At 42.1% G+C, this 26,013-nt stretch overlaps 2 protein-coding genes across 6 annotated transcripts; one reads left to right on the forward strand and one right to left on the reverse strand.

The window, feature by feature from the left end:
• Positions 1–658: 658 nt before the first annotated feature.
• On the forward strand, positions 659–18,345 carry LOC311489464 (epidermal growth factor receptor substrate 15-like 1). 5 transcript variants are annotated; one of them, XM_084546549.1, is made up of 25 exons: positions 659–696; positions 1,123–1,164; positions 1,277–1,366; positions 1,468–1,515; positions 1,611–1,706; positions 1,927–1,992; positions 2,067–2,192; positions 2,322–2,381; positions 2,517–2,765; positions 5,002–5,159; positions 6,507–6,672; positions 6,886–6,948; positions 7,842–7,927; positions 8,489–8,561; positions 8,767–8,928; positions 9,712–9,909; positions 10,307–10,474; positions 10,857–10,971; positions 11,118–11,257; positions 11,587–11,647; positions 13,658–13,743; positions 14,000–14,063; positions 15,456–15,592; positions 16,306–16,322; positions 16,780–18,345. In XM_084546549.1, exons 1-25 carry the CDS (start codon positions 670–672, stop codon positions 16,847–16,849), a joined length of 2,568 nt encoding a protein of 855 aa, XP_084402675.1. In that variant the 5' UTR covers positions 659–669; the 3' UTR covers positions 16,850–18,345. The 5 variants fall into 5 exon arrangements, with proteins under 5 accessions (XP_084402675.1, XP_084402673.1, XP_084402674.1 ...); XM_084546547.1 differs by lacking the exon at positions 16,306–16,322; XM_084546548.1 differs by lacking the exon at positions 16,306–16,322 and having other exon boundaries at positions 15,459–15,592.
• A 1,030-nt stretch (positions 18,346–19,375) lies between these two features.
• On the reverse strand, positions 19,376–21,846 carry klf2b (Kruppel like factor 2b). The gene is made up of 3 exons (XM_084545725.1): positions 21,492–21,846; positions 20,303–21,215; positions 19,376–20,189 (listed from the first exon to the last, which is right to left on the reverse strand). The coding sequence occupies exons 1-3, from the start codon at positions 21,561–21,563 to the stop codon at positions 20,014–20,016; spliced, it is 1,161 nt and encodes a 386-aa protein (XP_084401851.1). The 5' UTR covers positions 21,564–21,846; the 3' UTR covers positions 19,376–20,013.
• Between the last annotated feature and the right edge of the window lie 4,167 nt (positions 21,847–26,013).

The raw sequence follows: 26,013 nt of genomic DNA on the forward strand, positions 1-26,013 counted from the left end.
GTGATTCAAAGACAGGACTTTCATCAACATGAATGAAGAGGCTTCAGTAGAAATTAAATCTCATTTTTGATGGTGTTTCTCTGTCCTGGATGAAACCATGAGAAGGCCCTGGGGCAAAAACATTTGCCCCACTCTCTTTTGCACTGTGTACATACAGTATATGTCATGTTCCCTTCAAGTACACACTAGGCTCACAGCACACAGCACAGAGGACATATGGCAGCTTCATTATATTTTGCCCAGAGCTCCTAAAAAAACAACCAGTACATATGGTACTTACCCGCACCCATAGGCCTTGGCCATGAGATAGATTTATAAAAATGAGTAGTTATTATTATTATGTTTTTTTGTTTGTTTGTTTTTTAAAGAAGAAGCAAAACATCAAACAGTCACATACAGTGAACCTGAGGGCCTTTTGGTTGCCCCTGAGGGTCTAAAGGCCAGAACTGTATCCTGCCTTGCCGGCTGGTGATCACACCTTGCTGTTTCTTAAGGAATAATTAGGAAGAATTCTTCTTAAAAAATTCCCTGAATGCAAAATATACTTAAGGTTACTCCCGGTGTAGCGACCAAAGGGCGGAACACTCACCGGAACCACTCCTCCGGCCCGTCGCCGCTCGTGCCCGCACCCTTCAGGGGCGTGTGCGCACTCCCGAGACACCAGGAAATATGGCGGCGCTCATGACAGTCAATCAGGTAACTACTTCTAACAGCTAAAGATAAGTCTTTAATTTCAACTTGGGGCCGTTATCAAGTGACAGCGACAGTCGTTTTAGGTTCCCAACACGTTACGACTTCATAAAGTGTGCTGAGTGTTCGCCAGCGGAGCCGTGTTAGATAGCTTTCGTTGGCATCCCAGTAAACATGGTTAGCTCGTTGAAGTGAGGATAGCTAAGTTACTTTAAGTTTTAATGGAGGAGGGACGCTACCGTTGAGGATAGTCTTGTATTAAGAAAACAAACTAACATGAACGTAAAACTGAATAAAAACAAACACTAAGGCTGTTAGTAAGACCTCTTTGTTGTGCGAGTGTTTCCAGTTTTTTCGTGTTTGGTGTGTGTGCCAGCTGACACAAGCTCATTTGTTACTGGTTTTGTGTTTCTTCCCTGTTTTCTCCTTCAGTTATCAAATGGAAACCCTGCATTTGAAAGCTATTACAGACAGGTAAGTTTGGCGTTACCTGTGGTTTCCAGTTTCCAGTTTGATTTGATGTATAATAATAATCAGTGTTATGTCTGGTGTATCCACTTGGTAATATGTTATTCATTCTTTACAGCTGGATCCAGGAAACACAGGCAAAATATCAGCTGGTGATGCGGCTCAGTTTCTTAAGAAGTCTGGGCTTTCAGACAGTACACTTGGGAAGGTGGGTCACAGAATCTCCTATGTCTCTCATCTGTACACACATATGTGTTTGGTAAATAGCATCCAAACAGTCTTTTTCCTTTTTCTGTTTTTTTTTTTTAGATATGGGATTTGGCAGATTCAGAAAGAAGAGGCTATTTGGATAAGCGGGTAACAATGAGTTTCCCTGTAAATCTTTCCGTTATTGGTCATGCTGATGTGCGCACAAAATGCCAGATTTTTGCTGCTTTATTCCTCTTTTGTAGGGTTTCTTCATCGCTTTGAGACTGGTTGCCTCAGCGCAGGGTGGAAATGATATCAGTCTTAACAACCTCCACCAAAGTGTAGCTGCACCCAAATTTGTAAGTGTGGACACGACTCTCCTGACGATAACTGAAATTCCCAGTACAGTGATAGCGAATTGACTGAATCTTGAGACATAAATAGACATTTAGTATCGCAGAAACGGCTACTATTACCACAACATTATTGCATGTCACACTGTCCTTTCCTCATTTACAGACCGTTGTTACGTGGTAATGTTTGCCCTGCTTCTCAGTATTTGCACTTTATATTTTACAGAAAGATGCTAACAGCCCATTATTAGGCATTTCAACAACAACACCTGACTCACAATGGGCAATTAGGGTGAGTCGATATAATATTCCTAGAATATTCTTGAGGATATAAGCAAACCTAACTAAACTTTTTTTCTTTTCCAGGCTGATGAAAAAGGGAAGTTTGAGGGAATTTTCGAGAGTCTGTCCCCTGTAAATGGTCTCCTCTCTGGTGATAAAGTCAGGCCAGTTTTGATAAACTCCAAGCTACCTATGGATGTGTTAGGAAAGGTGATGGTTTTTTGTTTTTTTAATGTTAGAGTGACATATCACGTATCACTACAAAGTCTTTCCTGATATAATTATTGCAATTAATGCTTTATAGCAACTTAATCTTGTATGTTACTTATGTTTCTGCAGATTTGGGAGCTAAGTGATGTAGACAAAGATGGACACTTGGACAAAGAGGAATTCCTAGTGGTAAGCTTGCATCATTAGGGTACTTATAAGGGTACGCTAGAGTAATTCTGGGATGGTAATACTTGATTTAAAATCAAGAAGAAAATATACAAAAAAATAAATAAATAAATAAAAAGTATGATTTCCTGCTTCCAGGTCATGCATCTTGTGTACCGTGCCATGGAGAAGGAGCCGGTCCCAACGACCCTACCTGCTTCCCTCATCCCGCCTTCTAAAAGGAAAAAGTCTGCAGTTGGGCTTCCAGGTGCTGTTGCTGTGCTGCCTGCTCTGTCCGGTCTTATGTCTGGCCCAGCTCCTCTCAAAGAGACTCTGCGAAGCACGTCTCCCTACAGCACCAGTGCGGTTAACCTTTCTCCAAAACACTCCTTCAAATCCAGCTCACCGGTATGTTGTCTCATACTGCCTTATCTTAAGTATCAATATAATTGTTGACTGCATCGTGGCATTGTGTAATCACATAGTATTGTGTAGTGCATAACTGTTATTTACAGTAATCAGTTTTTCTGCATTACAGTTGACTCTCAAAGAGACAGTTGACTCATAAATCAAAAAAATACTCATATTCCCTCTGATGTGTAGTTTTATTTATGCATCTAGATTGTTGTGATGAGAGATTCGGAGTTTTGGAGATACTGGTTGTGGAAATCTTTTTCAGTTCTTTTTCCAACAGTAAAAAACAAACAAAGGACAAAAAAATAGACTGAATATAAGCGAACAGACAGGTTGACAAAGTTGACACAGGCCATTTGTTTGCGTAAATCGGAGTGATCAATCACATAGGCAACGAGTTACACATCAACGAATATGAAGTGCACTTTTCCCAGTATTTTGTATACTGTTCCGCTCATAGTCTTAGAGAGTAGGTCAGTTTTTCCATGCATTTTATTTCATTAACAATGGTGATCCAGTCCTTCCTTGAAGGCAGACTGCAACCGTTTCCGTGTGATGGCCTTCTTGTTTGCTGCCAAGAGTATTTTATAAAGATAATTGTCCTGGTCCATAAGTCCAACTGGGATTTTACCCAAATACAGTGTAAGAAAGGAAAAATCAATGTTTAGGCCAAAGATTGTCTGGATTTCTCCAGCAAGTTCCTGCCAATATGGCTGAATGAGAGGGCAGGCCCAAAATATATGAAAGTGGTCTGCCATTGCCTGACCACATTGTCTCCAGCATGTATCTTGTCCCTGGAAACCCTGCTGTTTGAATTTCAATTTAGGAGTCACAAAAAATCTTATTATATTCTTCCAGCAGAATTCCCGCCAGGCTCTGGAGTTAGTGGTCTTAACCTGACCCGCCCCAAATAGTTCTCCAGTCATCCTCAGATATCTCCAGGCCGGACTCCCCCTCCCATTTTTGCTTCACCTGGAAAGTCGAGTAGTTCCTGGAATTTTGTAGTCTTTTATAGATTTGTGATATGTTTCTCAATCTTCTTCATTGTCCGGTTATGAGGTACTGCTGGCTCGTCTACCCCCATGGAGCTAGCTAATGTTACGGCTCAGCTGATGAGCATGTGCTTTACATCCTGTCATGCTGTCATGAGCACAAGGTTCTTGTCACGGACAGAAATCTTCGTGCCTAACATCTCCAAAACTCTGCAACTCTGCAAAAGCACGACAGACCAGAAGAAATTCATGTGTATTTGATTTTTGGGGTGAACTGTCATTTCAAAATAAGACCTAATTTAATCAATGAGTCAATTTTAGTACCTACTTGTTTTTTTTCTTGTTTCTTAAATGTGACAGGGATCAAGCCTCACTTTGTGTCATGCCTGATATCGTTTGAGTTGTTTCACAACAATGCCTTTCTGATAAGAATGCTGAATATCTTCTTAACCTTTGTTCGAATTCTTTCTTCATATGTTGCTGAGCGCCGTGATACAATCTTGGGATGTCGCTTCCTGAATGTGGATAGTTTTTATTCCAATATGTAAAACAAAGAATAACTAGTAAATGAATTGATGGGAAGAAAACCGTGAAACTGAATCTCTTTGTTGGCTAACCATGGGGCAGATTCTGGCATGCTAAATAGCATTTCATGTATTAACTCTTTTCTGTTGCTAATGGGTTGGACTTGTTTTACCACATTGTTGTGCGGATTGTGCCAAGGCCAGTTTGTTTGTCTCTGCCTGGATATAGCTACAGGGAGTCTTCACCCGTGTCTTTTGGAGGAACAGGTTTTCCTTGAAAAGGAAGTGAAGCAGTGCTGCTGGTACACCTATTATCTACCTTGATCACCTTATGTGATTATTGTGGTGTACTTGTTTGTTTTTTAATTCTTGTCCTTTTTTTCCACTTTTCAAGTTTCAGTCACAGCTGATAAGGAAACAACTTAATTTCCAGTTAGGGGTGGATTCTTAAATCTTTTGGATGAGATTTGGTGGGATTTAAATTATATATTTGCTTTGACTCATTAAACATTGTCTCCCCATGACCTCCTGCTGGTTCAACTCTTTGGACCGCTTTTGATTGGTACTGACGACTGCAGACTGTGAATGCAGGAGCTGCAGTGTTGAAGATGTCCTGACCCAGTCTAGCCATCAAAATTTGGCCCAACTCAATTTTTAGTTTACTGCTGTCGTCTCCCTCATCTGAAATCACAAAATGTCTTTTGTTCCCTCCAGCCAGCGGTGAACTGGGTGGTACCGGTGGCTGACAGAGAGAAATACGACGATATTTTCAAGACAACGGACAAAGACAATGACGGCCTCGTCACAGGCGGCGAGGTCATAGAGATCTTTATGCAGTCCTCTCTCTCCCAGACAATGCTGGCACAGATATGGTGAGACCACAAGATCACTTCAGATTTATTTGTAGATATTTGTTACAACATAGAGTCACAACAACTTTAATATATTAAGGATATTACAGTGGCCAAGAGTAGGGACACACCAAACTGGTATAAAAGAATTGCCACCAATAAACGTCTCACCTTGCCCGTGTGTTCAAGGTCTATAGCCAATGACTAGCTGGCACATACCCTCCTGTGTGAAAGAAAGTACTTCCTCATAGCAGTAGGTGGCAGTAGTCGTCAATAGATTTGTCAATTGAAAGGGGAAACCAGTTGAACTACTATAAGTTGGGAGGCTAGGAAGAGCTACAAACCACCGTACAGAGCTCTCTCTTGAATCATCCTGATCATGCTGGTCAACACCTTATTCATTCTGGAAGATCATGTGTTGAAAAACATATTTGAAAAGCTGCCTATATTGGCCGGATCAGGGCTAACGGTGCAGGACACACCATAAAACTAGTGTCACAGATGCTCACAGACAGCCTGACACCTGCAAATGGCTAATTGTCAGCTTGACTTTTCACAGCCGTAGGAAAACGGAAGCTGATTAAGACACAGTCTCACAGACATGTATGTTGTGTTTCTTAATTTAGATTTCTTTATGACATTTATACAATAAAATTAGGAGTATTTCCTAATTTCCACATTATAAATAGAACCATGGACACAATAGATACCTAATCTTTTTAAATAATCTTTAACTAGAACTAATCTTTTTACAACATTTCCGAGTACTTGAGTAACATGCAGTCATTACTCCACCAGATGTAACACAATAGCACCATCTTCTGATGAGTTTACATGTTTACAAAGGAAGAACAGGTAGTGTTTGGAAATTAGCTAAGAGTGCACTGTACTTGGTATAAAAGCGACAATTGGAGATGGTAAGATGGTAATTTATTTGTGGGCGGCACAGTGGCGTGGTGGTTAGCACTGATGCCTCACATCAGGAAGGTTCTGGATTCGAATCCATGGGCCTTTCTGTGTGGAGTTTCCATGTTCTCCCTGTGTCTGCGTGGGTTCCCTCCGTGTACTCAGGCTTCCTCCCACCATCCAAAGACATGCTCGTTAGGTTAATTGGTGATTCTGAACTGGCCGTAGGTGTGCACGTGAGTGTGAATCTGTCTCTCTGTGTTAGCCCTGCGATAGATTCGCCCGGTGACATCTGGGATAGGCTCCAGCAGACCATGCGATCCTTCACAGGACAACCGGTTACAGAAGATGAATGAATGAATGAATGAATGAATGAATGATTTATCCGTGAACATTGTTTTTATTATTTCTCCAAAATAGTTTAGCATCAAATGATTTGAAAAAATCTCCTCCTTTCCACAGGGGACTCGCTGACACAAAACAGACAGGGAAGCTGTCCCGGGAGCAGTTCTCTCTGGCCATGTATCTGATTGATCAAAAGGTCAATAAGGGCAAAGACCCTCCCTCCACTCTTACTCCAGATATGATCCCTCCATCAGAAAGGACTGGAGCATCTGCTACTGTCACAGTGAGTCCTTCCTTTAGCCCTCTGCTCCATCTTTCAATTGAAATTCTCTTTTTTTCTTACAAAATCAAATTTCCTCTTGCATATGTGAAGGTTTCCCAGCTACTATGTGCCTTTTGAAATGGTGATTCCTCTCTCTTGCTTTCTACTCTCCCAGTGCAAAACTGTTGTAAATGCTTTTGTTTTTTTTGAGCTGTCTTCTATCCTATCTAACAGAGCTATGCGGGGCTTGTGTCTTCTGTGAGACCAGAACTCGCAGCACTAGCTAATATGCGCAGAGTGAGTAGTTGAGCATCGTGTCACAAGGTGGCGCCGTCGCTCTATGATTTTTGTCTGTCTCGGTTTGAAGCGCACGCTGTGAACGGGAACATAATGTGCTGCACTGTCATCACCAACGGCCTCTCACATCAACTAATGTCACTCCGACTACAGTGTACTCTCACTTAATACTGCATGTTATTCTTGTAGAACAAGCTGTGCCACTTTGTTCGCTGTTTGTTAAGACAGACTTTCAAATTGGCAGAGGGTTTAGTTAACCACAGATAGGATCAAAACAAACATCAGGCCAAAAAAAAGACGTTGTTAAAGGTTATTCAAATACAAATGAGTTATTAAAGCCTTACACATAAAAACCTACCTATAACTATTAAGGAGCAGAGATGATGTGTGACTCTTCTTGGAGTTCCCACGAATGGAGAGGATTGTGGGACAGCCTGATTTTCTATTGAGATTCCTGAAGTATAAGTCACGTTTTATTGTAGTGTTCTTTTGTATTGTCTTGCCTGTGTGCATTTCTTGACATTCATGTATTGTCTGGCTCTCTCACCCCCCCCATAGCTGTGCAAGGTGTTCATATTTCCTTCCTGTGACTTTTGTTTTGTTAGACACAACAGCAGGGAGCTCCTCTCTCCTCCCGTGCACCACTCGCACCCCCCTATGCTCTCTCTCTTTCTACCTCCCTTTTTGTCCACACCTGCCTATGAGTACAGCTTCTTCACGTCCATATTGCATGTTCTTCATGTCCGTTTCTACCCCCTATTGACACTCTTGTTGTCTCTGTTCACATCTCCTTTCAAGATGTACCCGCAAGTCACCCATTATACTTTCTTATCAAACTCTCCTTCTATCTCCCCTGGCTCACTCTGTGTCCGTCTCAATGTCTTTCGCCTTAGGACAGCGCCAGCTCCACGGGGTCGGTAGAGCTGACAGGCATGAAAGAGCTGGATGACCTCAGCCAGGAAATAACTCAGCTGCAGAGGTGAGCCCCTGCACCCTGAGTAGCAGGAGGACAGCTTTGTTTCTCTTCCTCTGCAAAAAAGGGGGGAGGTTACAGTGAAGCGATGTTGAGGATCAAAGCTCTTTAAACTATTAGACCACTTGCAGACAGCAAACAGACTATGCACGTATGACACCCATCTACTCAACACAGGTTTCACTCTGCAGCTGTCACCCTGCTTCTCTCTATTGATCTAATAGTTTCCGGTCTGCAGTTTACTTCCACATGCATCGTTGATAAACCTAATAACTACAATGATTAGACTATTTGTTTGCCCATACTTGGACTCTTAAATAAATTAAGTTCAATGCAGCGACACACTTCAATGTCAATCAAAGCTTAGTGTGTTGCTTTCATTCAATTTCGGCCACTTATCATGTTTTTATGCAAGCAGCCTCATCAGTCTTCTTTTCCAAGCACATTAAAAACCTTACAAATGCCATTTGACCCGGTTTCGTCTTCAAGATTCGTGCTTTTGTTATTAAGTAAGACCTAATTATAGTCTCTCAGTCTTTGTTCTTCTTCCATGTCGTCTACTTGTAGAGAGAAGTTCATCCTGGAGCAAGAGATTAAAGAAAAGGAGGAAGCTATCAGACGACAGAACACAGATGTTCAGGTAGGACTGAGCCCAAATCATTTTGAAGATGTCTGTGTGTAGTAATGAAATAAGACCTCTAAATTCATCTTAATACCTCAATAATACAAAAAACAAACAAACAAGAGGCTGTTCACATCAGTCAGCCCAGCCAGCGCAGTCAGAAGGTTAAGCGACCAAGTCAGTAGCTTAATAAAGAGCTGTAATCTGTTCGATGAACCCTCAGGACATGCAGAATGACTTGGACAGGGAGAGCAGCAGCCTGCAGGACCTGGAGTCCCAGAAACAGGATTCGCAGGAACGTCTGGAGGAGATGGACCAGCAGCGCTCCAAGCTTGAGGGCATGCTCAACGACATCAAGCAGAAGTGCCAGGATGAGACCCAGATGGTTAGAGATATGGCTTATTAAAGAAACATGTATATATTTCAATCTGGTGACATGAAAACACACATGCAGTTGTCATCTTATTGTGGTGTAGTCTTTTTGTTGAATGTCATCTCAAGTATCAGGTAAGTGTCGAGCAGTAGTCCCCTTAAATTAGGACTTAATGGGAAAGGGCTGTAGATTATTATTATTAAAACGTCATCAAGTGTTTAAAAGTCAAGACAGCTGTATGTGTGTCCCTTATTGTGTTTCCTTAAACTATATACATTTAAAGCTTAATAAGGAAAACACAGATTTACCTTAAAAGCAAGTCTCATTTGGTCTTTCCTGAGATTAACCTTTAAAATATAATTGGTTTTATCTCTTCAGATAAGTCAAACTACACTCACTTGCCGGTTCAATAAATGTATTTTAAAACAATTATCCTGCACTAAACTCCCTTCATGACTGTTTTACTGTTTTGCTATCAGTTTATGTGGAAACAGCATAAGAAAGGTTTTAATTCAACTGTGTGATTGCCTAAATTGATAAAATAGTAGAAACATGTGTCGATACAATTCACTAGTACTACCAACTACAGACTTCAAACTTTAAAGACAGTTGAATCAGCAGCGCTGTTATTTATTTCAATCAAATGCTGAATATCTGAACCTTCACGAAGCTAAGAGGATTGTAGATAATCTTGTTCTCTAGTGTTCCTAATGAACTGGCAGCTAAATGTGATTTAAAGCTATAATATCTAAATGCTACCAATGTAAAATGGATCTCTGTTATGTCACCCTCCAGATTTCATCGCTGCAGAGCCAGATCCACTCTCAGGAGTCGGACCTCCGCAGCCAGGAAGATGAACTGAGTCGCACCAAAGCGGACCTGAGTCGGCTGCAGGAGGAGGAGGCCCAGCTGGAGCAGAGCTTGCTCTCCGGTCGAGTCCAGCTGGATAGCATTGTTAAGTCGCTCAAAACCACACAGGATGAGCTCAACCAGGTGGGTACAAGACAGGCAATAGGTTACACAATGACTCTGCTGTCTTACTTTGAGCCATAAAGCTGTCTGGCCAATTCAGGTTGGATTAATTATTTGTAAAGTTATGTAATGTCTATGGCAGTCTCATTCTTTTATTCTATTCTATTACAGATTGTAATTCTAGTAAGTAAATGACAAAGTGCAAATTCTGCTTTCAGTTTCAATAGCATTTTATTTCGTTTTGTGGCTTGAAATCTCAGTGGCTTACCAATTTCTGCCAGGTGTGAAGTTCCCCCATGTTGAACAACTTTGATATATATTTGAAAAGACCCATTAAAGACAAATCAAATCAGTATGTTTTATGTAGCTGGATAGACTTCACATTTACATGTCACTCACATGTCTCATGTGCTTCTAGGCTCGCAGTAAGCTGTCGCTGATCCAGGACAACCAGAAGGAAATGACCAAGACCATTGAGGAGTACAACAGCGCTTTGAGCAGCATCAACGGCGGAAACCTCAACAACCTGCCAGACCTAAGCGAAGGGTTTGGTGGTGAGAAGGCAAACGGAGGTTTCAGAAGTGCGGTGAGGAGATCATGAAGATCTATCAGTGATGGCCACAGAAACCCAGAAGCTTAATTCGTATTTCCTTCTGTTGATCCTGGTTCTTTACTACAAAAGTAAAAATGTTAATAATGAAAGCATATCACTCTTTATAGTAAAACCTTTCATATCGTATTTACTTTGAGAAGCACAAATATGATCATGAAACATTTTGATGCCGAGTTTTCAGAGTCTCAAAGTTAGTTTGTAGATGTTTCCTGGATGTTATGATGGAGGCCTTATGTCATATATTACTCTTTTTGTAACGGTCTTTCTGCCCTACACAGTTACTGTCGATTTAAAATTGGTCATTTGTCTCTGAGTAGACACAGGTATTGATTTGTTTTCTGGATCCGTTCATCAGGATGACTCTTTCAAGTCGAAGATAGCCATGTTCAACAACAACAATACCAGCGCTAAGGAGGCTCCAGCAGACCCTTTCCAGACAGAAGACCCCTTCAAGACTGATCTCTTCCAAGGTCTGAATACTTTGTTGTATGATCCTATATTTTACTACTGTGTCAGTAAGGACCTAGACTTTTTCATAGTAGTGCTTCCTGGATCCCTGTGTATAACTATTTCATATCACAGGGTGTAGATGACAAAGTTCTTGTTCTTTTTCTAGATCCATTTGGAGGAGATCCTTTCAAAGAAAGTGATCCCTTCAAAGGTACATCACCTGAAGACTTTTTTAAGAAGACTGACAAGCCAGACTTGTTTGGATCTGCAGACCCCTTTGGTAGAAAACCCACACCGCCTGTCAAGGTATCAAACTTTTTTTTTTTTTTCGGCACTACACTAAACTAGAAATACTTCTTTGAAATTCTAATCAGGGTGCTTTTATATGCATTGTGAATGTGAGTAGACCAAATCTCTTTTGTTAAAGTTCAGAATGAATTTTCTTTTCTGTGCTTTGTTATAGTACTGACAGAAACAGGCTCTGGCTTGTCTTTACTCTTAAAGATAACTGGAAAAGCAAACCAGAGAGAGATTCCTAGTTGTCATGTTGATGTGGTCATTGTGTGTGTGTGTGTGTATTGTAAACATCTTTTGAATTTCTCACTCACTGTACTTGTGCTTCTGTATTTCCTCAGCCGAGTGCCTTCAGCAGTGGTGACCCCTTCACATCAAACAGCCAAAAACCAAAGGATTCAGGTACACCGCTGCTCACACACATCATGGCATGCCTCTTATTGGATGTAAATGTAAAGACTAAAAGCGTGTAGTTGTTTCTGGGCTTCTTGCCTTTATATTATTTTCAAATAGTTGTAAAGCAGAGATTTAGTTCTGCTATTTTACTGGACAAATATGAAACTTTTTTTTTTTTTTGACAGGACAGCAAAAGCTACTTTTTAGCTCTCATTCATATAAATGAGTCAAAATAAGTTGTTGTTTTTTTTAAAGCAGCTTAAGGCGGAGCCTGTGATCCTTATCGGCCAATAGCGTCTTTATGTGTTAAAATGCTGATCAGAGCAACCTTAATGTAGGTTTTTAGGCAACGTGTGAGTCATCTGTAGCCTGATTAAAAAAAGCTGTAGGTCTACATGGCATCAAGTGTAGGCTATATGCTGTGAGGTATCACTTCACTTCCACCTATTTTTCATGCAAAGTCCTCTTCTGTCAACCTGAAATCAAATATAAACTATCTTCATGCTAGAAGAGTTTCCTCCAGACAACTTTAATCTTAGTTCATTTCTGTTGACTGAAGTGCTGGCACACTTGACGTGGACAGAACAGTGGCAGGTTTAGCCATTGTCGCCCTTTAGGGTGCATCTTGCCAAATAAATAAACTTTGCAAGCTGTTGCAAAAGTTACAACTCGCTTAACCACAAAGCGAAGACATTACTGCCACTCTGCATGGACCATGCCTTTCTTGTAGCAGCCTGGTATGAGTGTTATCGCCTGACATTTTGACTAGAAAGTGTCGAGTGTATCGTTTTATTTTCTTTTTTTTTGTATCACCAGAAACAAAACTGTAACTACCAGCTGACAGAAGCCCTACCGCAAAGTTCCTCATTTATATTTTATTGCAGTACATACTTGGCACTCATAATGAAACCAAGCTGATACAGATTCAGCATTTTTATTTGGTGTTTTCAGTCATTTTCAGTCCTTTTTTTCCGTCTGAATGCCTTCACTGTTGTGTGGATAAATAACGCCTTGCATTCATATCGTCATCCTTGTACTAATAACTGCAGGTTTCCCACAATGTTACCTTATTAACCGACTGCAGGAGATGAGAGAGCGCTCTAGTTGCGAAACTCAAAGAGTCATTCTTGGCCATTCTGGGTGACGTGTTAGATTTAGATTTTATTTTGGGGGGGCATTAAGGGAAAACAATTTTTACCCACTGTGCCTTCAATTTTTCCTGTGGTTTAAGGCTATTTTTAGTCGAGTACCTACGCATTTAACTACTGGCCAACTAAAAATACTCCCCCCTACCCTGGAAAAACAGGAGGCTTGCAAGAGCCAAACATAACAGAAACTCTGTGACTGCTGGTCCTGCTCTACTAGAATACACTGCCACTCCTTTTACCAGTTCACTTCTGCCTCTGTCCTCTCTTTATATCTGCTGCTATTGAGCTGCTGTGCCTCATTCGGTGCGGAAGTTGTTTTAAGTTAGGGGCTGCTGCTGGTCGATGATCTACCATGCTGCACATGCTTAAGAGGGACACAGAGCCAACTGTAGACCTGAGCTGAGTTACCGTGCGTAAAAGCAAACACAGCGCACTGCACATGAATGGGCTCTTTTGTGGTTGCACACTCACAACAAACATATTCTCTTACAATGTTTTGTTTTTTCACTGTAACCATCTGCAGTTTGCTGTTTTTTTCATTAAGTGGCATACCACCGAGCTTCAAAACAACCCAGGCACAGTTCTGGTTAACAGTACGCCAACTGACGCCTTTAATTAGCTGATCAGATGCATACGTCAGGTTAAACAAAACCTCTGCTTTACAGGTTTTTGTGAAATGTCATGGAAAATTAAACAGCCATGCCACATTCCCTCCTCTGAAAATAGCACGCCGGGGCCTTACAGAATAAGCAAGATGCAGAGATGATTTTGAATGTGTGGTTTGGGGCCGAGCTCCATTATAGTTTCTGGCTCTTTCCATAAACGTATTCAAAAGTTCCAGATGCATTTCAATGTACTCTTGTCGTAGATTTGTTTGGGAAAGCGGACCCCTTTGGAAGCAACTCTTTTGGAAGCAAGGGAGGTGGATTTGCTGACTTTAGTCAGATGTCAAAGGTAAGCCCTGGAGTCTCTTGAAGTTATGAATCAGTTGCACCATAAAGCACAATTTTCCACTTAAGCCGTAGAAAGCTATGCTGTTAATTTTACCGTGATCGTGAGTGATTTCTTATTTTTCTTCCCATTCATCACACTTATGGAAACAGTCTCTCTTGTAAAACTCCAAAGGCTTTATATCTTGGCTGACATTTCTGTTGGGGTCATCATTTTGCGCGACAGCTGAGAGTTTTTCTTTTCCCTTGCGTGTGAGCAGAAGTCGGACAATCCTGCGCTCCCATCGAAGAAAAATGTGCCCAACCGGCCTGCACCTCCCTATGGTAACCCCTCATTTTAAACATATATATATATATATGTGTGTGTGTGCTTGTGTGTTTGTGTGTGTGTGTGTACTTTAACATGACTACTTAGCTGTGACGTTCATAATTAGCATTAAACGTTAGTTCAAAGCAGTTCAAATCAATACCATTTATCACCCCAGTTATGTTTCTCATTACAGCTTTTTAACTTCACAAAAACACTATTATCACTTTTGGTTGGGTGCTGATTATGATCTGACTGTTATCCTGCAAAAATATGATTTTATGCCTCACTATTATGTCGAAAAAAACTACTTCTTCATTGAACTGTGAGGGTGCAGAGAAAGTAATTTCTTCTTTTGATAATGTAAACAGGAAGGCTGTTGGCAGCGATATGGGTACTATGGGTTCACAGAGCGATGTGACCCTGTTAGTATTAATTTAGATTTTTCTGCAGCTGTGGTTGTAGCCAATAGTAACTGGGCTAAGTTAAACCTGTTGACTGTGTGATATGACTGATAACTGCTCTCTTCTTCCTTTTGTGTGCTTGTAGCATTGTGTTCATCTGTGTGTGTGTGTGTGTGTGTGAGAATTCACACGTTACCTACAGGCCATGCCCAGCATGTGCCCTTCCGCTGTGACCTTGCAGTTTTATTTTTTTAGCAGAAGCCACAGCCTGAGAAAGTTGATGTTCCTCTTTGCTTTACCACACAGCATGGGTTAGATATGAGTGGCCACGGTTAGCCAGCCAGCTCATTCTAGAGACGTGCCTCACATGTTATGGGGAAGTGAGAAGCCCACTCTTAAAGTCGTGGGCTGTTCTGAATATCTGCATCATAGGGACAGTTGAACAAATAATCCAGTTTGTTCCAGTAAAAAAGAAAAAATATATATATTTAGCTGTAGCTTACAGCAGTGTTGCAATTTTTCGAAAATGTCTTAAGACCTCTTAACTGTAGTTTTGTGTTTTATTTTATTGAGCTAATAAAAGTTGGAATTTCTACGTTAAACGGAGCCTTCCAGTTTGCAGCACCAGCTTGTACTGAAAGTGTGCATATGACAAATAAATAATACCATCATTATAGGAAATGTGTTCAAAGCTTACTGTAGACAAGGGTGTGTCCATCTTTTACGATTGTGTTCCAAAAAAGCAACACTGTGCATGTTTAAGCTTCAGTGCATCAGTGAGCGTGATGAAAAATGTGGTTAACACCTTTTCTTCCCCCTGGGTGACTACTCTGCCTGCCATGAGCTCAAAGCTGTTGGCTTCCTGTGAATATTTAGTGACACGGTATTACACGTTAGCCTTTTAAAGTGTGAGGTTATTTTCCCACGGGGTTAACAGTCGGGAGCATCTGAAGATGGATTTTAGTTTATTTTTTTTATTATTATTTCAATGTCTTCCTTCTCCAGTAGGTTTGCTCGGTTTGAGTGCATCACAGCCGCCCCTGAGCGCTTGCTCCGCAGCAAACAGTAAAGACTCTTTTGTCACGACTCGCTCAAATAAAGCATCCAAAGACTGTCCTGTGGGTTTTGCAGATATTGGCTCTGTAAGTGTAGTCTACTTACAGTTTTCTCTTGGGTCAAGTGTCTTTGTCTGCATGAGCTGCTGATCTCATGATCTCACTCTTCAGCGTGCTGAGCTGAAAGCTCAGAGGTGTCAGCTCACAGTGCCTTTAGCAAGCATTCACAGGACGGTTGTGTTTACTGGCTGTTGACTAACAACTGACAGAACATCTGAGAGCTTTTCAACGGCTTCATGTAGAAGGAAATTAAATGTTTGCATGACTGGCTTGGACCGTTACAATTCTCAGTCTTTATCTACTCATATGTTGCCTCCATCCGCACGCTTGGTGTCATCTCTTGCCTTCAGCCTTCGACAGGAAGTGGGGATTTCTAAACTTTTAGTTTGCAAGTTGGTGAACTTGCCCCGTCAGGTTAAATTCTGGGAGCATTTTTCAGGTCTTGGAAGTACAAGCTAAGGGCTTATTCGCTGTCAGAACAAGATATGCCTCGAAGCAGAGCACAACAGAGTAAATCTGCCTCTTTGTCTTTGGTCTTCCGCTTCTTTGCCTCCGTGTATAGCCTAACGGCTGAGTGTACTCTCAAGTGGAGAGAAGATGCATGGCAGCTTTTTGTGTCTGGTTTGTATTATTTGACATGACTTGAATTTATTCTCTCCCTCATGCCAGCATGACTGTTGTGAAAGGGATTTGTGGTTCTTATATCGAGCTCTGTATTGTAATTTTTGTCTTTCTGCCAGGATCCGAACCTGTCAAGGTAAGACTGTACAAGGGTGTGGTGGTCAATCCTTTGCATGTTAAAAACCTGTCCGCACTGCAAAATCTGCGTACGATGATTAATGAGCACGATTATTTTCTATAAATATCCTCAGTGACATTGATCCAGGCACAGTATGTGGGGAAACATGAGCTGTAATTTATGGCACTAGTAGAGCACTGCGTATTGTGTAAGCTTTTAGGCTTGTAGTTTTGCTTTCTTTGCTTTTTTTTTTTGTGTCGCCCAAGTGAAATATGATTCTTTATTATTGAATTGTTTTCTCTGTTTACTGCAGTATATCAGGACATTTCATTTATGTTTCGTGTACTTTTTGAAATTCTGCCTAATTAGAAACACATCGGCATTTGTTTTGACATTTAAGTATAAAGCTGCATTCCTGCTCTTTTTTTTTTTTCTTTTTTTTCGTTCTCATATAATGTTTGTTTCTCTGCTCCAGTTTGGAAATGAGAGCCAGCAGCTGGAGTGGGCCAAGCGGGAGAGCGAGCGTGAGGAACAGGAGAGGCTGAGGAGGCTGCGGCTCCAGGAGCAGCAGGACCTGGAACTGGCCATCGCTCTCAGCAGGGCCGACATGCCCAACGCATGACCAAGTACGCCCCACCGCGGCTTTTTGTCCCCTTCCCTCTGCCCTTCAGTTATCCGTCTGCAGGCTCCTGACAACAGACACTGGCCCCGAAATGACTAACAGCCCCTGCTACCAATTTGTGTCAAGAGACCAGTGTTTCTCCAGCCATGACTGGACTCATGTCAAATGACTCCATATTTAGCTACCAGTTAAGGTTCATTGCTCCCAAACTACATGGCAACTATAATCAGGGACAATTCAGAGCCACTTGATTTAAGCCTGGCTTCATCCTGCAAGAGCAAAGCGATTTAACTCAACACGAACCAGCTGCAATCTACGTATCTAACCCCATATCTTACAGCTAATCAACGTACCTTATCGAAAGCCCGTATGGTGAAGATAACATCCTGAAAATATTTTATGCTTTTAACTATATACAGGAGCAACAAGTCTATGGTGTATGAAGTAAAAGGGCCTTGAAGCAATGCAAAAAAATATTTTATGTAACCTCTTACTACAGAGAAAGTTCACATTGAAAGTGAAACCATACACACTAACTACTCAGTAGGTCTACAATTTAGTTTGTCCGATGTTTCTTTCCTTTTTTTTTTTTTTTTTTTTTTTTTTTTTTAAGAAACCTCCTATTGTATTGTAAATATTGTTAGACGCCAGTTTTTTGGATCAGCAGAGTACGTCCTTAAAACGCAAACCTTTTCCTAAAGGACCGGAGCTTTAGCGATCGGATCATCAGTGACTTGACTCAGACTTCAAATGTTACACGTGTTTCTAGCCATTTATGCCTTCATATCTAATATTTATGGTATTTAAAGTGCATGGATTGAATGAATATTGGGATATAATCAAGATGCTAGCGATAATCATTGAGATCCTCCTTTCCCATGAACAAAGCTCTGCCCACCCGCAGCGCTGTTCACCGTCCCTCGGATGTCAGCAGCTTGTGTTTGTCAGACGGCTCATCATTGGTTGCCTTGTTGTAACACCCAAACAACTTGCACTCCCATACAACTAAACGCCTCTATAAAATGGAAGAAAAGTGTAAACCTACATTGTTTATACTGGTGCTGTTACACTTAACTTTGTCTTCACATGATGGACAGTGATGCATGCTTCCAACATTTTGCTTTTCTCTCAACAACCAAATCAGGATCTTTTTTTTTTTTCTTTTTGTGGATTTCTGTGCATTACTGTCCTATGACCCAGGTGGAGGACAATTCTCCAGATGCCTTAAAAATATTGCAATTATACAACACTAATCAGGTTTGTTTGGCACATAATGTACAGCTCTCATGTACAGAGTAACAGCGCCTTATTTATCAACATATCAACACTGTAACATGTACTATTGCACAGTACGTATGTAACTGTTATTTCTCAAGACTGTAACGACTTTTAATTAAATAAAAGTGATTTTTAACATTCCTGGGACAAGGTAAGTCTGGTGTCTTTTATTATCCGAACAGTAAATCAAATAGACCTAAGGTAAAGTAGTAGGGTTGAGGGATAATAGCTCAGCTTTGCATGGGCATGTTATAAATGTTTATAATAATTCTGGCTTCTATCTAAAACTAGCACTTGTGAAGACGCTGAAGTTAATTTAAGATGTATTGTTGACATTTCTTGGGAGTTCTTGTGTTGATATTAGAACAAAAAAAAGTGAAATGAGAGTGATACATTTGCATCTACCAGGGTAGTTATTTTTGACTTGGTGTGTAGTTCCTCTTTTTATAAATCCTGCATCTACATTTTTTAAATTTTTTTTTTAGTTGAAGGCTCATTCGAAACAAGTGGAACCCTTTTTATTCTTATTAAAACTGCAGTACGAGCAAGTTTTTTTTTGAATTGTCATGAAATATATTTTATTTTTTCAGAGGCGCCATCTGTCTTTGATACGTGTCCACGGTGCACGCTTTGATGCAGGAGATACAAATGCACACTGACACCATACAGGCATAATATGCACAGACTTGGATACTTTGAAACTGTAGTGCACAGTGACTCTGTGTAATTGTAGTATTAAGGCCCTTTGATGTCCTACTATAATTTCTACCCATCAGAAAGGGAGTCTAAGGGCTCCCTGATGAGGGTTTGCTGTGCCCCTCTGTCCAGACGGCTCCTGGCTCACTCTGTAATTATGGAAATGGAGTGTTTGTATTTATAGGCTGAGCCCACAAGCGACTGCCCTTCTCTGTCTTGCAGCTGCAAAACATCTCCGTAGAAATCAAATGCCCCTGACTTGAGACCTGAGTGTGCAATTGTAAAATATACCACATGTGATGTAGCAGATCTGATGGTTTGCAGGTCCGCCACACCTATTGTCGCACTATTCTCAAACATGCTTGTGAAACCTGTGTCAAGTGGGTGGATGTGGTTAATTAAACTAAACGTGTGAACAAGATGCACCCTGTATGTAAAGACTGCATTGATGAAAGATGATTTTCTCAGTCAAACGTTTGATTCCATTCTCTTTTAATATTTACAATAAATACACATTTTTTACAGTATAAAATCCATGTACTTCTTAATATAAATTTACGTAAAAAATAATGCACAGGACATCAAGCCCTGATAGTGTACAGAGGGGCTGGATCCAAGAGTTTCACACCGAGAAGACGAGAAGCATCAAAAAGAAATCAGTAAAGGCCGTTCAGACATTGAGGCAGTTTAAACAAAACATTGTCTTTGCACATGTTAAGCGACTGTATGTGCATTTCACTCCTGTCAACAAGAACATGTACTATTTTGTGGCCATGTCCTTCTGTCACAACGAGTTTTACAGTAGCACAGTCATAGAAAGGCACTTTGTGTCAAACACAGTATTCCAGTTCTGTCGAAGAAGAGTAGTATGTACAGGGCCAGCCCCTTCCTGGTCTGCCTGCTCTAAAGCAAACAAAGCTTTTCTAAAGCTTTCAAAAAACCAAAGTAGTACCAGCTACATTATTAGAAAATAATAACACTAAAACTTTTTTTTTTTAATTCAATATTATATAAAAAGACTTTGGTCAGGTGGAGAACGTTTTAAATAAAAAATACAGTTGGATCACAATAAAAATAACACCCCAAGAACCCCAAGTCCGTTTGTGGGCTTCTTCACATGTGTCTCTTCATGTGAAGTGCCAGGTGGTCAGACCTGGAGAAGGCGCGCTCGCACAGGTGGCACTGGAAGGGCCTGTGTCCGGTGTGTTTACGGAAATGACGGGTCAGCTCATCGGACCGGGCGAATTTCCATCCACAGCCTTCCCAGCTGCAGTGGTATGGCTTCTCACCTGCGTGGGCAGAAGAAAAAAAGAATTCAGTTAGTTTGTGCAGAGAGGGGAAACACTTTTTGCTTAGTTTTTCCAGTTGTAATCATCGAAGGGGGGCATGAGCTCGGACTTACCAGTGTGAGTTCTGAGATGTGCCTTCAGGTGGGAGCTCTTGGTGTAGGTTTTTCCACAGCCGGCGAACGTGCAGGTGTGCGTGGCAGTGCGCTTGCGCGGCCACGTGCGTCTGCCCCTCTTGGGTTTGGATTCCAGGAGTTCGAGGGGAGACGAGGGCGGTGTGAGCATGACTCTCTGCGCGCCTGGCTGCAGGTTGAGACTTTCGTCGTACATGCCAAAGCCGCTGTGCGCAGCGTGGTAGGGCATCTGCATCTGGGGAGCCTGAGGGTGGTGCTGGAAAGCTGCCGGTGTGTGATATTTCTGAGGGAAGTTCATGGGCTGGCAAAGCTGCGCCTGGCAGTCCGAAATTCCCTGGTCGTCGGGACTAAGAGGTGGGGTCATGTTGCTGGCTGCACGGGGAGAGATGGCCACCCTTGGCTGCTCAAAGGACATCATGCACGAAACGTTGCCTTCTTGCTTGATCTTGCTGCAGCTCTGAGGCACCATGCCCATCACGGGGCCGTAATTGTCCATGGGTGGCTCCACTTTGATGTTTTCCGGACGGGGGAAGTGCGCAGTGTTGACATAAAATCTCCCCTGAATGCTGGGGTTGCGCGTAATGCCATAGTTGCCGGTTCCTTCTGAGCGGAGCAGCTCTGTCATAAGGCTGGCGCCGTACGGGGGTGGTGGGGAGCGGTGGTCGTCTGCTGGATAAGATGGCACGGAGTTTCCAGTCGTGTACATGCTGGGATCTGTTGTGCCCACGTACTCCGCAGCGCTGTCTGAGCCAGTTGTGTTGGCGAGAATAAAATCCAGATCCAAATAATTACTCAGATCCTCGTCGTCCTTTTTGTTGTGATTGTCCAGGCAGTGAACCATCTCGAGCATGGAACAGCTACTAGAGACCAGTTTGTCCATCTCTCCTTTCCACCTCTGCAAGAATAAAGAAATATTGAGACATGATTAATATAAAGTTGATAAGATTTTTTTTGTATAAGAGACAGCGCTTTGTCGTTTTTACTCCAACCCAACACAATTTCTGTTTTCTTAAAATTAACAAAACATTTTTTTTTATATATATATATATAGATCAGTTATTTTCAAAAGTTTTCAAAGTATCTCATCCGAATCAAAACTGTGCGTAACACACATCAAATCCACACACGACTACAGATTTTGCGACAAAATGCAAGATCGTTTGCAACTTACATTTTCCCAAGGTTTTTCTCTTTGGTTTGAGAAAGTCGAAAATGACGGTAGCATCACTCCGGATAAGGCCATCGTCGGATGAAAGACTACAACCGTCTCTTGTCAAAAGTCGCGTTTGTGTCAAGCGACAAGAAAGTCCGTGCGCCTATTTCACTGTCCACTCTCCACAGTTGCGCTCCGAGTTCATGAACAGGTTTAAAAGTGGTAGGAGGTCCTCCGAACCTTATACTCTCTAACTCGAGTGCGCCCGACCAATTGTGAGGTTTCAGGAAACAACGTAGAACTTGGTAAATTTAGCACTTATAAAGCTGCTCCAGCTGACTGCCGGGCTCAGTGCGCTCTGTGACAGGCAAGGGAGCGCAGTGCAGCCTATAAAGCGGAGGACCTCCCCCTCCCCCGCCCGTGCTGACGCAAAAGCTCGTGGCGACCAACCCATCTTAGGTAGTATTGGAAAAAAATTACAAACACGGGCCGTATAGCAACCATAGATACTTACGTAATACGCTGAAAAGAACAAGCTTAATGACAGAAACTGCTTGAGGCCAAGCCGCACTAACTACTTAATACAAAAGACAGTCGGTGCTTCAGTAAACCATCATGACACTGAACAGATATGTTGTTTTTTTGATGGACATTAATAAAAATACCATTCAATTCCAAGTAGTGCGTTAAACTCTGGAAAGAAATAAACATTCCTGCACAGAGAGACAACTTGCGGCACAAATATCTGAGAGCATTTGCCACAGAAATTTCCAAAAAACACAACATTATATATTAGATGTGACACTATATTTGTTTTACTACTTCGTCCATGTGATTGCTTCATTTAATCCCTGGCCTCATAATTAATTTCTTTCTTTTTGTTTTCTTTCTTTCTAAGAACATTTCCAAATGATGCACTCGCTCCTAACTTTAAAACTGGCATACGAGTTTCCAAAGAAATCATAAATACTTTAGCAAAAATAAAATCAAATGTCGCAGGTTCTTTTCTCTTTGGGGACAGTTTAATAAAGATTTTCTCGTGTGTGCTGCTCGCATCCACCTGTTTGGCGCGTCTCCCTCTCGGCTCATTATCATTAATGGAAGTTTTTTTTTTTTGTCCCCTCTCAGCAGGCTTGTCCAAACAGGCGCCAGGGTCGTCTGAAACGGCTTTCAAGGCTTTTTTGCGCTCTAACCTGTCGTGATGTAAACATGTTTTAAGGTAACGTCCCATTCAGGTGTAAATGACAGACTCGGGGGGCTGCGGTGTCGATTAGGGTCAAATTTACATAACAAGTCGTCCTGCGCGCTTGTTGCGGTTTCTGCGGGGAGATCTGGTTTCTGACACGGAGGCTGTTTTCTCAGCAGGTATCCTCTGGCTCCAGAGCTCATCGAGACAACCACCGTATCGCTGGAATTATGTAAAAATCACTCACCTGCATGCGAAACTCATTGCACTTAAGAATATAACTGTGAGTATAGAATAGCGCTATCATAACACTGGATTATTATTCATTCATTCGCATTTATGTGGTTGTGGGGATCATTTTAAATTGTTATGCACTGTTGGACAGTTTAAATGCGCTTTACAGATTTGGAAAAGTTGTGCCAAACGAGTAGAGCACATACTTGAATCCAAACCCCCAGAGAGGGACCCACCCACCTGCAACAAGTACAGTAAAAAAGTACTCGATGTGACGCTGACCTGAGCCAGCTCAGCTCCTCCTGACAGATACATCACCTATCATCAAGCTGTCATGTCCAGCATCACCAGTGTAAGCCCTGTCAGTGCAGCTGTGAGGTTTCCACATCCTGATCGCCACTCTGCACAGTGTGTTCTGCGGAAAGTGCGTCACACAGAAGGAGTCCAGTAAGGCCAGAGGGGAAATGTGTTTTTAGTGGCAGCGGAGCGGCCGGCCTGATGCCTGAACCCTGACCCCTGGTTCTGACCCCTGAATGCTTCGCTGCCAGTGAGAGTGAGAGAAGTCTCACTTCCCCCTGTTACTCAGCTACCTTTAATGCGTTGTAATGCACTGAAGTTTAACATTTAGGGAACTTAATCTGCTGCTGAACTCTTGGTAGATACAGTCATCTCCACTAATGTACTTGCAAAATAGATGTTTTTATTCAGAAAACAACACCGGAGGTCATGTTGAATGTTTTCACTTGCTGAGCATCGGCTATCTCGACAGAATATCTGCTCCGCGGGTTGCCTTGAACTTTTCATGACCCCACTGATTTTAACTTTTGTCCATGGCAGCAGCTCACTGTACATTTTCTGTTGCTTAAAAAAGTAGTTCTGCATTTTCTGTGTGCCTGTCTGTTAGAAGAGATGATTATTGTATATGAGGCCAAGACCAAGAGAGTTTTCTCAGCCTCGTACGAACACTGGGAATTGTGGAGAAAAAAGCAGCAAACACTGACTCCCTGAACTTTCAGCATGGCCGTAATTCACGTGCTCATGTTCATTCAACTTGACAATGTTTGATGATGACAGTTTGCAGTTATATGTGGGGGGGTTACATGCTTCCTTGTTCGGTGACTTCTAAACCAGCATTTCTCATATATGTTGACCCATGCCTTTGACGTATGGAAAGGGGGTCACGATGAAGCATTGACCCTTTCTACCAACTGAGTCACAGCTTCATTTTCACGAAATCTTCTCTTCAGATTCATACTGGGAACTTAAGACATCAGGTTATTTTGGTCATCCACCTTTACTCACAGACCAAAACATATGGAAACGCGTCACATTTACAGCCTAGCTTACTCATCCACAATTCTGCCAGGCCTGGTTAACAGGAAACTTTATAAACTGTATAAAGACTCTCACAGACGACGCTGCACCTCGTGGATTCAAATGTCAGCCAGACACGACTGTAACGTTTTCACATGAGCAACCTAAAAATCTCGAGAAAACTGCACACGGTGTGCTCTGCTCCGTAAAGTGCACCGACGGGAAAAGAAAGGCAAAAAAAAAGGAAAGTTGCTGGCAGGTCTGGTGGGAGCGCTCTGTAATCCGCATGACGTTTAAGAGACAGTATTGTATTTCATTCTGATCTGTCGCTTCCTCTGGAGAAGTGTACATACCCGATGAGAGAATTTCATTAGAAAAGTTTGGGATTTCACACACGATAGGCGGGACACACTTCTGGCTGCAGCAGCAGCAGCACCACATAAAAATATTTTTAAGTAGAGGCTGCAGCGAGAGAGGGGCTTGTGAGAATTTGATGAAGAAGTGCCCGCTCAACCGATCCCCGTAGGGAAATACTGCCCCCCCCCGCCCCCCCCAAACAAGAGGTCAGAGGTCAAAAATAGGACAAACTTCTCGGAGTGTGTCAGGACCGTGTCTCCTTTTAGTCAGAGCACCACGCATCTCCCAACCTGCCGCTGCCCTACGTGGTTTGCACATTTTTACTTTTCCTGCAGAAGAGGAACCTCCGAGGCCATCATATGAAACAAGTGCATAATATGGAGGAGCAACATTTCCACAGAAGCCTCTGAAAATCTCTTTCCCTGAATCGGGTTTTGCTCAACAGTTTTACTTATTGGGCAACCAGCTTGTCATTTCACAATGGTCAGGTTTGCACTATTGGTGCTTCTGTCTTATCGGCGCTGTTAACTTATCAACGAGCTGTCAAGTTGTTAACAACGAGTCATGAAGACGTTGACATGTTCTTAGGGTGACAATGAGACTAATTCTTTAAAATATTCTGTTTTCTTAAAGCACATGTGTCTTATAGAAACATTCCCATGGACAACTTTAAAAATATTAGGTATTCTCTTCAGTTTTTTTTTTTTCCAAGAGACCATTTTAAGACTCAATATTGAACATAACATCAGTTCTGCGAGCCAGAGAAAGACGCTTCCTGTCCCTCTGCACTAAAACAGAAAGTGGACGGGTCAAAATAACTACAAAGGGGATTTCTTAGAGGCTCCGAGGCGTGCATGTAATTCTGTGCCTTCAGTTCACCCTCACTTCATATTTTCACTTAAATGTTTGTCCATGCTACAGCACTGTATGTCTCATGTCCTCCATGATGTAAGCTCATGTTTTGACTTCTAAGTTGTTATTGGGCTGTTCGATGAACTCAGGCATGCATCATGTCTGTGTCAAGAGCTTCATCACTGTGGCGAGGACGAATCAGCTCTGCCTAGCGGGGCACACTCCACCGGCTTCCATGGAAAAACAGTGCCTGAGTGTGAGAGGTAGTGTCTCGGGCCTTGCGCGGAACGTCCTGCCTGAGCGAGAGTCAGTGAGAGTTTGAGAGTGAGTGGGCTCCTGCTCCGGGCTTATATAGCCCAGTTATTTTTAACCACCCGCCCCTTGCTTATTACAGCGTTTCCCCCCCTAGAAAACTCAGGAAGCACGTTTGGCTCCTTTTCCTGCTCACATGCGGCCAGATTCAAACAGAATCAAAGAATGATAGCATTGAGGCTCTCCATCCCCCCTGTTGGAAAAAGAAGGGGGGAGGCGAACAAGAGGAGGAGGAGGAGGGAGGGGGGGGGTGTTTAGCAGCAAAAGGTTGGCACGCGCCAACGG

The sequence above is a fragment of the Chelon labrosus genome (assembly GCF_963514085.1).
Source record: "Chelon labrosus genome assembly, chromosome: 6".
Classification (NCBI taxonomy): domain Eukaryota; kingdom Metazoa; phylum Chordata; class Actinopteri; order Mugiliformes; family Mugilidae; genus Chelon; species Chelon labrosus.